The sequence below is a fragment of the Mobula hypostoma genome, chromosome 1, assembly GCF_963921235.1.
Source record: "Mobula hypostoma chromosome 1, sMobHyp1.1, whole genome shotgun sequence".
In the NCBI taxonomy this organism is placed as follows: Eukaryota; Metazoa; Chordata; class Chondrichthyes; order Myliobatiformes; family Myliobatidae; genus Mobula; species Mobula hypostoma.
Window position 1 is genome coordinate 182,592,085 of NC_086097.1, and position 13,060 is coordinate 182,605,144.

At 48.8% G+C, this 13,060-nt stretch overlaps 1 protein-coding gene across 4 annotated transcripts in view; it reads left to right on the forward strand.

The window, feature by feature from the left end:
* LOC134353203 (potassium voltage-gated channel subfamily H member 2-like) overlaps positions 1 to 13,060 on the forward strand; it is a 63,003-nt gene that overhangs the window by 2,565 nt on the left and 47,378 nt on the right. For all 4 annotated transcript variants that reach the window (XM_063061237.1, XM_063061230.1, XM_063061223.1 and 1 more), the window contains exon 3: positions 8,540 to 8,770. In XM_063061237.1, coding sequence (XP_062917307.1) covers positions 8,540 to 8,770 — 231 coding nt within the window. The remainder of the gene's footprint in view (positions 1 to 8,539; positions 8,771 to 13,060) is intronic.

Sequence of the window (13,060 nt, forward strand, 5' to 3'; positions counted from 1 at the left end):
GAGAGAGAGATACTGGGAATGGGGAGGGAGAGATACTGGGAATGGGGGAGGGAGAGAGATACTGGGAATGGGGGAGGGAGAGAGATACTGGGAATGGGGGAGGGAGAGATACTGGGAATGGGGGAGGGAGGGATACTGGGAATGGGGGAGGGAGAGATACTGGGAATGGGGGAGGGGGAGAGATACTGGGAATGGGGGGAGGGAGAGAGATACTGGGAATGGGGAGGGAGAGAGATACTGGGAATGGGGAGGGAGAGAGAGATACTGGGAATGGGGAGGGAGAGAGATACTGGGAATGGGGGAGGGAGAGAGATACTGGGTATGGGGGGAGGGAGAGAGATACTGGGAATGGGGGAGGGAGAGAGATACTGGGAATGGGGGAGGGAGAGAGAGATACTGGGAATGGGGGAGGGAGAGAGATACTGGGAATGGGGAGGGAGATACTGGGAATGGGGGAGGGAGAGAGAGATACTGGGAATGGGGGAGGGAGGGAGAGATACTGGGAATGGGGGAGGGAGAGATACTGGGAATGGGAGAGGGAGAGAGCGATACTGGGAATGGGGGAGGGAGAGAGATACTGGGTATGGGGGGAGGGAGAGGGATACTGGGAATGGGGAGGGAGAGAGAGATACTGGGAATGGGGGAGGGAGGGAGAGATACTGGGAATGGGGAAGGGAGAGAGATACTGGGAATGGGGGAGAGAGAGATACTGGGAATGGGTGAGGGAGAGATACTGGGAATGGGGGGAGGGAGAGAGATACTGGGAATGAGGGAGGGAGAGATACTGGGAATGGGGAGGGAGAGAGATACTGGGAATGGGGAGGGAGAGAGAGATACTGGGAATGGGAGGGAGATAGATACTGGGAATGGGGAGGGAGAGAGATACTGGGAATGGGGGAGGGAGAGAGATACTGGGAATGGGGGAGGGAGAGAGATACTGGGAATGGTGGGGAGGGAGAGAGATACTGGGAATGGGGAGGGAGGGAGAGATACTGGGAATGGGGGAGGGAGAGAGAGATACTGGGAATGGGGGAGGGAGAGAGAGATACTGGGAATGGGGGAGGGAGAGAGATACTGGGAATGGGGGAGGGAGAGAGAGATACTGGGAATGGGGAGGGAGATACTGGGAATGGGGGAGGGAGAGAGAGATACTGGGAATGGGGGAGGGAGAGAGATACTGGGAATGGGGGAGGGAGAGAGAGATACTGGGAATGGGGAGGGAGAGAGATACTGGGAATGGGGAGGGAGAGAGAGATACTGGGAATGGGGGAGGGAGAGAGATACTGGGTATGGGGGAGGGAGAGAGATACTGGGAATGGTGGGGAGGTAGTAAGAGTTTACAGAGTCAGGCATGAGATAGAAGGGGTGGGGAAGACGGTAAGAGATGGGGAGCAGCTTTTCAGACAGGAACAGAAAATGGAGAGGGAGTTGAGCAAAAAGAACAGTTCTGGATCTTGGCGAGTGGGGGAGCGTGGCCGGAGCCGGAGAGGGATGGAGCCTCACGAACACAGCGCAGATCTGTGGTAAACACCAAGAGTATGGTTGGAGGAGGAGGAAAGGCCAACTCCGCGCTCCAGGAGAGATGAACTACGTCAGCTTGTGTGTGTGTGTGTGTGTGTGTGTGTGTGTGTGTGTGTGTGGGGGGGGGGGGAGGGGCAGAATGTAAAGTGAGGGATGGGGTTGGGGGAGAGGGGGGAGTGAAAGCACGGGATAGAAAGAGATAAGTGGGGAGAAAGAATGTCAGCTCTGAAAACAGTCCTTTCAGCCCAATTTGTCTGTGCTGAACAAACTGCCCGTGTAAGATAATCCCACTTATATCAGTCTAACCCTCTCCTGTCCAAGTGTTTTTTTTTAATGTGCCTACCTCTACCACTTCCTCTGGCAGCTCGTCCCATATATCCACCAGCCTCTGTGTGAAAATCTTGCCCCTCTCCTCTCCTTTAAAACTTTCCCTTCTTACCTTAGATCTGTGTTCTTTGTTTTTGGCTCTCCTAACCTTGGGCCACTCACCTCATCGATTTTACAAACCTGGAATCTTAGAGCTATACAGCACAGATACAGGCTATTCGGCCCAATCAGACTATGCTAACTACAGTGCCCATGCAGCTAGTCCCAGCCCCCAGCATTCAGCCCAAATCTCTCTAAACTCTGCCACCCCCCAGGACATCCTCTGACTGTTTTGATTGCTGATTCAAACGACACATTTCACTGTATGTTTCGATGTACATGTGACAAACAAAGCTAATCATTATCTTTATCTTTAAATGACCAAGCTTGGCCATCCTCTCCCGAAAACTCAGGTCCTCTAGTCCTGGCAACATCCTCATAAATCTTCTCTGCACTATTTCCAGTTTAAGTCCATCTTTCCTATAACTAAAACAGTCGATAGTACTCCAAGTGTGGCCTCGCAGACGACTTGTACAACTGCATCATCATATCGCAGGTCCTATATGAAGTGCCCTGACTGCTGAAGGCCCTTTTCACCACCCTGTCTGCCTGTGACACTGGTTTCAATGAGCCATGTACTTGTACTCCTCGGTCCCTCTGTTCCATTACACTCCCCAGTGCCCTGACATTCACAGTGTGTCCTACACTGGTTTGACTTTCCAAAATACATCAGTTCACACTTATCTGTGTCGAAATCCATTTGCCCCTCCTTAGTCCATTTGCACAATTTATCAAGATCCCCATGTAATCCATGATAACCGTCTTCACTGTCAACACCTCCTAATTTCACTGTCAACAACACCGCCTAATTTCATGCCATCCACAATTTTACAGACTGAGCCTTGAACCCCATTCACATATACAAACAAAGGTCCCAACACTGCCCCTGCTGCACACCACAAGTCATGGTCTCCATTCTGAGAAACAACCTTCACCGCCACCCTCTCCTTCCTGCCTCCCAGCCAATTTTGAATCTACTTAACAAATCTCCCTGGATTCCACAGGACTCAATGTTCCAAACCAGCTGATCTGCCCCTCACCTCCCTCTGCCCCAGTGCCTGCCCCGCCCTGCCATCTTAAACTGTCTGACCCCTCTGTTTGCCCCCGCCTTGTCCACTCCTTCTGTCCCTCCCCCTCCCTTCATGGTCTGTGTCTGTATAGCCACCTTGCACCCCCCCAACCCCTCCAACCCCCCCCTCGCCCCCGGGCTCGGATGCAAGAGCAGGAGCTCCCTGTGCTCTTGCTGTGTGACTATGCTGAGGGAAGCTGCTGAATAATGCAGGTCCCACTCTGGGCCACTCTGCAGACACAGGTAGGAGTGCAGTAAATATTTTAACAAGGTTGTAGAGGAGATTGTGCCGAGAGCCCTTGGGGAAGGGGCGACATTCAAACCCTACTCTCAGATATCGCTGTCTGACACGCTTCAGTGACAGCGCGTCACTTACCATCCGAGTGTGCAGAGTGTTGGAGCAGGAGATAGATCACTGTTCAAATGCCAGACACAGCACAGTAAGCCCCCTCCACTGTCTATACCACTCAACACCCCTCTATACCGTCCCATCACATACTGCCTCCCTTTATACTGTCCCATCGCACACTCCCTCCCTCTACACCGTCCCGTCACACACTCCCTCCCTCTACACCGTCCCGTCGCAAATTCCCTCCCTCTACACCGTCCCGTCGCACACTCCCTCCCTCTACACCGTCCCATCGCACACTCCCTCCCTCTACACCGTCCCATCGCACACACTCCCTCCCTCTACACCGTCCCATCGCAGACACTCCCTCCCTCTACACCGTCCCATCGCACACTCCCTCCCTCTATACCGTCCCATCGTACACTCATTCCCTCTATATCATCCCATTGCACACTCACTCCCTCCCTCCTGTCCCATTGCACACTCCCTACCGTCCCATCCCTCCCTCCACACCATCCCATCGCGCACTCCCTCCCTACCGTCTCATTGCACACTCCCTACCTCCCTGTTATCCCATCGCACAATCCCTCCCTCTATACCTTGCCATGACACACTGCCTTCCTCAACGTTACAATAGATACTTTTAATGTCAGAGAAATGTACATAATATACATCCTGAAATTCTTTTTCTTCGCAAACATCCATGGAAACAGAGGAGTTCCCCAAGGAATGAATGACAGTCAAAGCTTTAGATCGCCAAAGCCCCCCAACCCCCCCCAACTCCCCCCTCCCACGCACAAGCCCCAGCGAGGGAACGACCCCCACCAGCAAAAATGCATCAGCACCCTCTACCGAGCACCGAAGTGTGTAGCAAAGCATTAATAAAGACCCAGACTCGCAGTACCCCAAACATTAATTGTTCACCTGATAATTCGACATACCACAGTGTGTGTGTCTCTCCCCCCTCCCCCCAGGGGAAAAAGACGTGTCCCCGTTTCACAGTGAGAGAGGAGACATGACAAACAACTCGGTAATTTACAATATTAAAAGTCTGCAGCGTCGCTTTTTCCGAGCTCTGTGCCCAGAGAGTCGGCACCAAAAAGCCGCAGCTCTCTAGACGCACGACGCGCGGCAGCTAACCTGCTGCTCCCAATGTTCTGTGTTCTCCTGTGAGGCTTCAGTCGGGGGCATCGGTCAAGAATTAACTTGTCCCCAGAGCCACGAAATCCCAGAACCCTGAAGGCGCACACATCTTCCATGATATCACTGGGATATCAAAAAGCAGCCGGTCATGAGGCCCTGAGAGCAGGTACACATTCCCACAGAGCGTAACCTGTGGTCAGGGTCTTCGAAAGAACCCCCCACACACTGAAAAGGTGAAAAAAAAGAGATATCAAACACAGAAATAGAGCTGTTTCTGAAGAGCAAGCAAAGGAGTCGTCGTTTTGCACCATCTTTCTTCTATACTGTCCAACACACACTCCCTCCGTACTATCCCATCTCACACTCCCTCCCTCTATACCATCCCAATTCACACCCCCTCCATCCATACCATCCCATCACACACTCCCTCCCTCCATACCGTCCCATCTCACACTCCCTCCCTCTATACCAACCCATCACACACTCCCTTCCTCCATACCGTCCCATCTCACACTCCCTCCCTCCATACCATCCCATCTCACACTCCCTCCCTCCATACCAACCCATCACACACTCCCTCCCTCCATACCGTCCCATCTCACACTCCCTCCCTCCATACCGTCCCATCACACACTCCCTCCCTCTATACCAATCCATCACACACTCCCTTCCTCCATACCGTCCCATCTCACACTCCCTCCCTCTATACCATCCCATCACACACTCCCTCCCTCTATACCATCCCATCACACACTCCCTCCCTCCATACCGACCAATCGCGCACTCCATCCCTCCATACTGTCCCATCTCACACTCCCTCCCTCCAAACCAACGCATCTCACACTCCATCCCTCCATACCGTCCCATCTCACACTCCCTCCCTCCAAACCGACCCATCTCACACCCCCTCCCTCCATACCGTCCCAACATACACTCCCTCCCTCTACACAGTCCATCATACACTCCTTCCCTCTGTACCGTCCCATCACACACTCCCTCCCTCTATACAGTCCCATTATACACTATCTCCCTCTATACAGTCCCATCATACACTCCCTCTCTTTATACAGTCCCATTATACACTCCCTCTCTCTAAGGAGTCCCAGTACACACTCCCTCCCTCTATACAGTCCCATTATACACTCTCTCCCTCTATACAGTCCCATTACACACTCCCTCTCTATACAGTCCCATCACACACTCCCTCCTGCTATACAGTCCCATCATACACTCCCTCCTTCTATACAGTCCCATCTCACACTCCCTCCCTATACAGTCCCATCTCACACTCCCTCCCTATACAGTCCCATCTCACACTCCCTCCCTATACAGTCCCATCACACACTCCCTCCCTCTATACAGTCCCATTATACACTCCCTCCCTCTATACCGTCCCATTATACACTCCCTCTCTTTAAGGAGTCCCAGTACACACTCTCTCCCTCTATACAGTCCCATTATACACTCTCTCCCTCTATACAGTCCCATTATACACTCCCTCTCTCTATACAGTCCCGTCACACATTCCCTCCTGCTATACAGTCCCATCATACACTCCCTCCCTCTATACAGTCCCATCTCACACTCCCTCCCTATACAGTCCCATCACACACTCCCTCCCTCTATACAGTCCCATCTCACACTTCCTCCCTATACAGTCCCATTATACACTCCCTCCCTCTGTACCGTCCCATTATACACTCCCTCTCTTTAAGGAGTCCCAGTACACACTCTCTCCCTCTATACAGTCCCATTATACACTCCCTCTCTCTATACAGTCCCATTATACACTCCCTCTCTCTATGCAGTCCCATTATACACTCCCACCCTCTATACAGTCCCATCACACACTCCCTCCCTATACAGTCCCATCACACACTCCCTCCCTCTACACAGTCCCATTATACACTCCCTCTCTCTATACAGTCCCATTATACACTCCCTCTCTCTATGCAGTCCCATTATACACTCCCACCCTCTATACAGTCCCATCACACGCTCCCTCCCTCTATACAGTCCCATCACACACTCCCTCATCTATACCATTCCATCACACACTCCCTCCCTCCCAACTGTCCCATCACTCCCTCACTGCTGTGCCATCACTCCCTCCCTCCTATCCCTTCACTCCCTCTCTCACTCCTGTCCCATCACTCCCTCCCTGCCTACTGTCCCGTAGCACACCCTTCCTCTGTCCCTCCCTCTATGCTAGCCAGCAAATCTTTCCTGCAAACCTATGTGTTCTTATCTTGTTCAGCAGACTCATGTGTGGCACCTTGTCAAATCCCTTCTAAAAATCCAAGTAAACAACATCTTGCCTGTTATTTCCTGATAGAATTCCAGCAGATTGGGCAGGCATGATTTCCCCTTAAGGAAGCCTTGCTGACTTTGGCCGACTTTATCATGTGCCTCAAATGCTCAGAAACCTCAGCTGTAACAGTGGACGCCAAGATATTCTCAACCACAGAATTCAGGCTAACTGGCCTATAATTTCCATGCTTCTGCCTCCCTTTCTGCTCAAAGAGTGGAGTAACATTTTCAATTTTTCAATCCAGTTGAACCATTCCATAATCTAGTGATTCTTGAATGATCATTATTATTGCCTCCAGTCTCTTCAGCTCCCTCTTTCAGAACCCTCGGGTGTATTCCATCTCATCCAGGTGACTTATCTACCTTCAGACCTTACACTTTCCAACTACCTTCTCCTTAACAGTGGCAACTACATTCACTTCTGCCCACGACATTCGAATTTCTGACATACTGCTAGTGTCTTCCACAGTGAAGACTGATGCAAAATACTTATTAAGTTCATCTGCCATTTCACTGTCCCCCATTACTACCTCAAATATTAATGAGATTAACATTAAAGGTGCGTAATTGTTGGTATGGATATGATGGATCGAAGTGCATTTGCTGGGCTCAGGGAAGACACAGAGCAAATCTCCCCATCTGAGGAGGTTTTTATAGCGATTCACAGACTCCCAGCTCCCCTGGCAGAATGCATGTGAAGTTCGCGGGGGGGAGCTTGTGTACCCCAGTGTGAGAGGCTGTAGCCCATGAATACCTGTGTGGCAGGATCATTATCGGGGCAGTGGTGTAAGGTGAGGTCGCTCCCTGTGTGAAGGTGTGCAGAAGGCTGAGGTGGGGTCCCAAACCAGGCAATGATGTGCAGGAGGGACAATGGTGGGATTATTACCAGCAATGGTGTACAGGAGGGAGTACGGTGGGATTATTACCAGCAATGGTGTACAGGAGGGAGTACGGTGGGATTGTTACTGGGGAATGGTGTACAGGAGGGAGTACAGTGGGATTATTACTGGGGAATGGTGTACAGGAGGGAGTACGGTGGGATTGTTACTGGGGAATGGTGTACAGGAGGGTGTACAGTGGGATTATTACTGGGGATTGATGTACAGGAGGGAGTACGGTAGGATTGTTACTGGGGAATGGTGTACAGGAGGGAGTACGGTGGGATTATTACTGGGGAATGGTGTACAGGAGGGAGTACAGTGGGATTATTACTGGGGAATAGTGTACAGGAGGGAGTACGGTGGGATTATTACTGGGCAATGGTGCACAGGAGGGAGTACGGTGGGATTATTACTGGGGAATGGTGTACAGGAGGGAGTACAGTGGGATTATTACTGGGGAATAGTGTACAGGAGGGAGTACGGTGGGATTATTACTGGGCAATGGTGCACAGGAGGGAGTACGGTGGGATTATTACTGAGGATTGGTGCACAGGAGGATGTACGGTGGGACAATTACTGGGGATTGATGTACAGGAGGGTGTACGGTGGGACAGTTACTGGGGATTGATGTACAGGAGGGAATACGGTGGGATTATTACTGGGCAATGTTGTATAAAATGACATACGGTAGTATTACTACCAGCAATGGTGGGGTCTTTCCCAGAGTGTTGCTGCACAGAGGGTTTGTGGTGATTGGTGTCAGGGTGAAGTGTGCACTGTCTGCTCCATTCTCCTCTTTACTCTTGGTTTGCGGCTCCAACCCTTCCCCTTTGCTCCTAGATTGCAAGTTCATCATTGGCAATGCTCGCGTGAGCAACTGTGCCATCATCTTCTGCAATGATGCCTTTTGTCAGATGTGCGGGTACTCGAGGGCAGAGGTTATACAGAAACCCGGTACCTGTGACTTCCTGTACGGCCCACGGACCAAGCGATCGGCCACTGTCCAGATCACCCAGGCCCTTCACAGCTCTCAGGGATGGAAGGTGGAGCTGCTGCTCTATAGGAAGGACGGTGAGAATTCAGGCAAACTTCCAGGGCTGCTGGCATTTTGGGAACTGTGAGTGAACAGAGAAGGTGGGTAAGGATACAACAGTGGTGGGTATTCATCTTTATCACAGGAGACCGCAGGTGATGGAGGAACTCGGCAGGTCAGGTAGCGTCTGTGTGGGAGGGAATAGACAGTCAACATTTCAGGCCGAGACTTTTCATCTGGACATGTGTAGGGTAGACTGTCTCTGTCTTCCCATAGGTTCTGTCTGACGCACTGCGTTCCTCCAGCACTTTGTTCTGAGGAACCACGGTGAATGTGTGCAGAGAGATGGTGGAGAACAGAAACAAGGGGAACCATTCAGATCACTGGAGCAGGGCTGGGATTTGTTTCATGGCAATGACCGGGACCAGAAACACACCACGGTCTCCATTTGCTCGGAGGTCAGAGGTCCAGGGAGCAGGTCCTGGAAGTCCATTGACAAAGAGACATAGAAATGGGAAATTTATTTCAGAAGCAGGTCTCACTAGCTGGTGTAAATATCACGTTTTCCTAGAGTGTGACTGTAATTGGATATGGCAACCATGGGTGGTACAAGTGCAGAGGGACTGGCCACAGGCGCTCCTCAGAATTGAGATGAGGGGAAACTCCTTCACCCAGGACCTCTGGATGAGGCTTCTGTGGTGGCTTGGGCACTTGGTTCAAAGTCCAATGGAATTTTGGACCTTGTGGAAATTGAGTGACCTTGGGATACTGGTGCTGAATCAAAATCAGATTTATGTCATGAAATGTGTTTTTGTTTCGCAGCAGTACAACACAATACAAAGAGAATTACCAAAAGTTACAATAAAATAATATTAAAAAAAGGTAGTGAAAAAATGAGCAATATAGTAAGGTAGTGTTCATGGACTGCTCAGAGATCTGATGGCAGAGAGGAAGAAGCTCTTCCAAAAACGTTGTGTGTGTGTCTTCAAGCTGACCGTATTGTCCAGCAGGATTGTCTCATGTTTGGCATGTAACCCTCTGAACTTTGCCTATCTAGATGGCTTTTAAAAGTTGCTTATGTGCTTCCCCCGGCAACTATAGAGATAAACTTCTTGATAAAGTTGGTAACCCTCTTAAAATCAGTAGTAAAAAGCCTGGGTGTTATCCTTGATTCCGACTTGAATTTTAAACCCCACAGAAAGAAAGTGACCAGAGCAGCATTTCTACACTTAATAAATATTGCGAAGGCATGTCTCTTTCTGTTATGTAATGATGCTGAAAAACTAACTCATGGCTTTACATTGAACAGACTAGATTTCTAGTGGCCTTCCAAGAGAACCTATTGACAAACTTCATCTTATTCAGAATGCCACTGCCAAACTTTTAACTAAAACCAGACCGAGGGAGCCTATCACTACTGTTCCAACTACTCTTCACTGGTATCCTCTATCTTTTAGAAATAATTTTAAAGTTCTCATACTTATTTTTAAAGCTCTCAATGGTCTGACACTGGAGTACATCACAGAATTGCTTTCACCTTATAAACCTGCTCAAGTTCTCAGGTTTTCTTCTGCCAGTTTCTAATATTTAAACTATTTCCCTCAAAAGAAAATTGGCATGTCTGCTTTTTCTAACTATTTCCTGAACTGTGGAACTCAATACCTACAACTAAAAGGGATGCAGGCGAGGTTGATACTTTTAAACACCAGCTCAAAATCTATTTATTTAACCTTGCCTTTAACCTTTGTCCCATCGTAAAGCACCTTGAACTACCTTGTTTGTATGAAAAGTGCTCTACAAAGAAGTTGTTGTTGTGATAGCAGCCAGAAGTTTTGGTACATATTGGTACCAATAACATGGGTGGGAAAAGGGAGGAGGTCCTGAAAAGAGAATTTAGGAAGCTAGATATTAAGTTGAAAAGGACCTCCAGGACAGAAATCTCTGGACTGCTGCCTGTACCATGTGCTAGTTAGGGTGAGAATAGGATGATTTGGCAGATGAATGCGTGGCTGAAGAACTGGCACAAGGGGCAGGACTAAGATTTCTGGATCATTAGGACCACTTCTGGGGAAGGTACGACCTGTACAAAGGGGATGGGTTACACCTGAATCTGAGAGGGACCAATATCCTTGTGGACAGGTTTGCTAGAACTGTTGGGGAGGGTTTAAATTAATTTGGCAGGGGGATATGAAACTAAGTGATAGGGCTGAGGATGGGGCAGTGGGTATAAAAGCAGAGGCAGTGTGTAGTGAGACTGTGAGGAAGGACAGGCAGATGGCAAGGCAAAATTGCAGCCAGTGGACTCAGTTGCAGAGTAACGGGAGACAAAATCAAAAAGGGAGATGAATACAGAACTGAAGGTGTAATATTTGAATGCACACAGTAGATGGAATAAGGTAGATGATTTTGTAGTGCAGTTAGAGATTGGCAGGTATGATGTGGGCATCACTAAGTCATGGCTGAAAGAAGATTATAGTTGGAAGCTTAACATCCAAAGAAATACATTGTTTCAAAAGGACAGGCAAATAGACAGAAGGGGTGGTGTGAATCTGCTGGTAAAAAGATGAAATCAAATCCATAGGAAGAGATAACGTAGGATCAAAAGATGTAGAATCGTTGTGGGTAGAGTTAAAGAACTGCAAAGGTAAAAAGGCCGTGATGGGAGCTATATACAGGCCTCCAAACAGTGGCCAGGGTGCGGGTTACAAATTACAATGGGAGATAGAAAATGCATGACAAAAGGCCAATGTTATGATTTCAATATATAGGTAGACTGGGAAAATCAGGCTGGTGCTGACTCTGGATTCCGAGAGGGAATTTGTAGAATGCCTGTGAGATGGCTGTTTAAAGTTGCTTGTGGTTGAGCCCACCAAGACAGGGGTCCCCAACCTTCTTTGCACTGCAGACTGGTTTAATATTGACAATATTCTTGCGGACCAGCTGACGGGGGGGTGTTCAAGTAGGGTTAAACTCACCTCAACATGTCTTTTACAGTTAGGGTTGCCAACTTTCTCACTCCCAAATAAGGGACAAAAGTAGCAGTCAAATTCTGGGACACTTTACCCCAGGAAAGACTACCATGACCATGAAACCTTGCGCGGGCACCTGTGTGCGCAGGCGTGACGTGCGCATGTGATGTGCGCATGCGCGTACGTGCCGATTTCTACTTTATATAGGCTGTGTATTTATCATATCATTCCTGCTTTTACTATACATTAGTGTTATTTATTTTCGGTTTTATGTGTTATTTGGTATGATTTGTTGGGTTATTTTTTGGGTCTGGAAAAGCTCAAAAATTTTTCCCATATAAATTAATGGTAATTGCTTTTTCTCTTTACGCCATTTCGGCACGAAAGGTTTCATAGGAACGCTCTACCTTAGCAGGGGAAATACGGAACAAACCAATTTAGCCCAATATACGGGATGTCCTGGCAAGTATGGGACAGTTGGCAACCCTATGTTCAAGTTCAACAGTGCATGACAGGGAATGAGGAAAGGTGCAGCTGACTCGTATTGTTTCCTCACAGCCTGCTAGCACATGCTTTGCTGCCCGGTACCGGTCCGTGGCCTGGTGGTTGGGGACTGCTGCACTAGGGGATCAACTATTCTGGATTGGGTGTTGTGTAAAGAACCAGATTTGATTGGGGGGGCTTCAGATAAAGGAATGATTAGGAGATAATGATTATCCTGCAATTTGAGAGGGAGAAGCTAAAGTCGGATGTACTGGTATTACAGTGGAGAAAAGGGATTAATAGATCATGAGAGAGGAGCTGGCCAAAATTGATCAGAAGGGGACACTAGCAGGGACGATGGCAGTACAGCAATGGCTGGAGTTTCTGGGAGCAATTTGGAAGGCACAAGATACATACATCCCAAAGAAGATGTAGCATTCTCAAGATAGGATGACACAATCGTGACTGACAAGGGAAGTCAAGGACACCATAAAAGCAAAAGAGAGGGTATTATTATATAATATAGCAAAAATTAGTGGGAAGTTACATGATTGGGAAGCTTTAAAATCCAAACAAAAGTAAACTAACAAAGCCATAAGGAGGGAAAAGATGACATATGAAGGTCTTGACCACTTAGTCTTGTTTGCTCCAGGAAAACAGTCCTAGTCTGTCCTGTCTCTCCTGATAACTCGAACCCCCGGTCATGGTAACGTTCTCCTGACTTTTTTGCACACTTTGCAGCTCAGTTACATCCTTCCTTATAGCACGCAGTATTCTAAATGTGGTCACAGTCATGACACATGTAACATGATATCCTGCATTCCATTCCCTAACTGATAAAGGCAAGCTTGACAAATGCCTTCTTTACCACCCTGT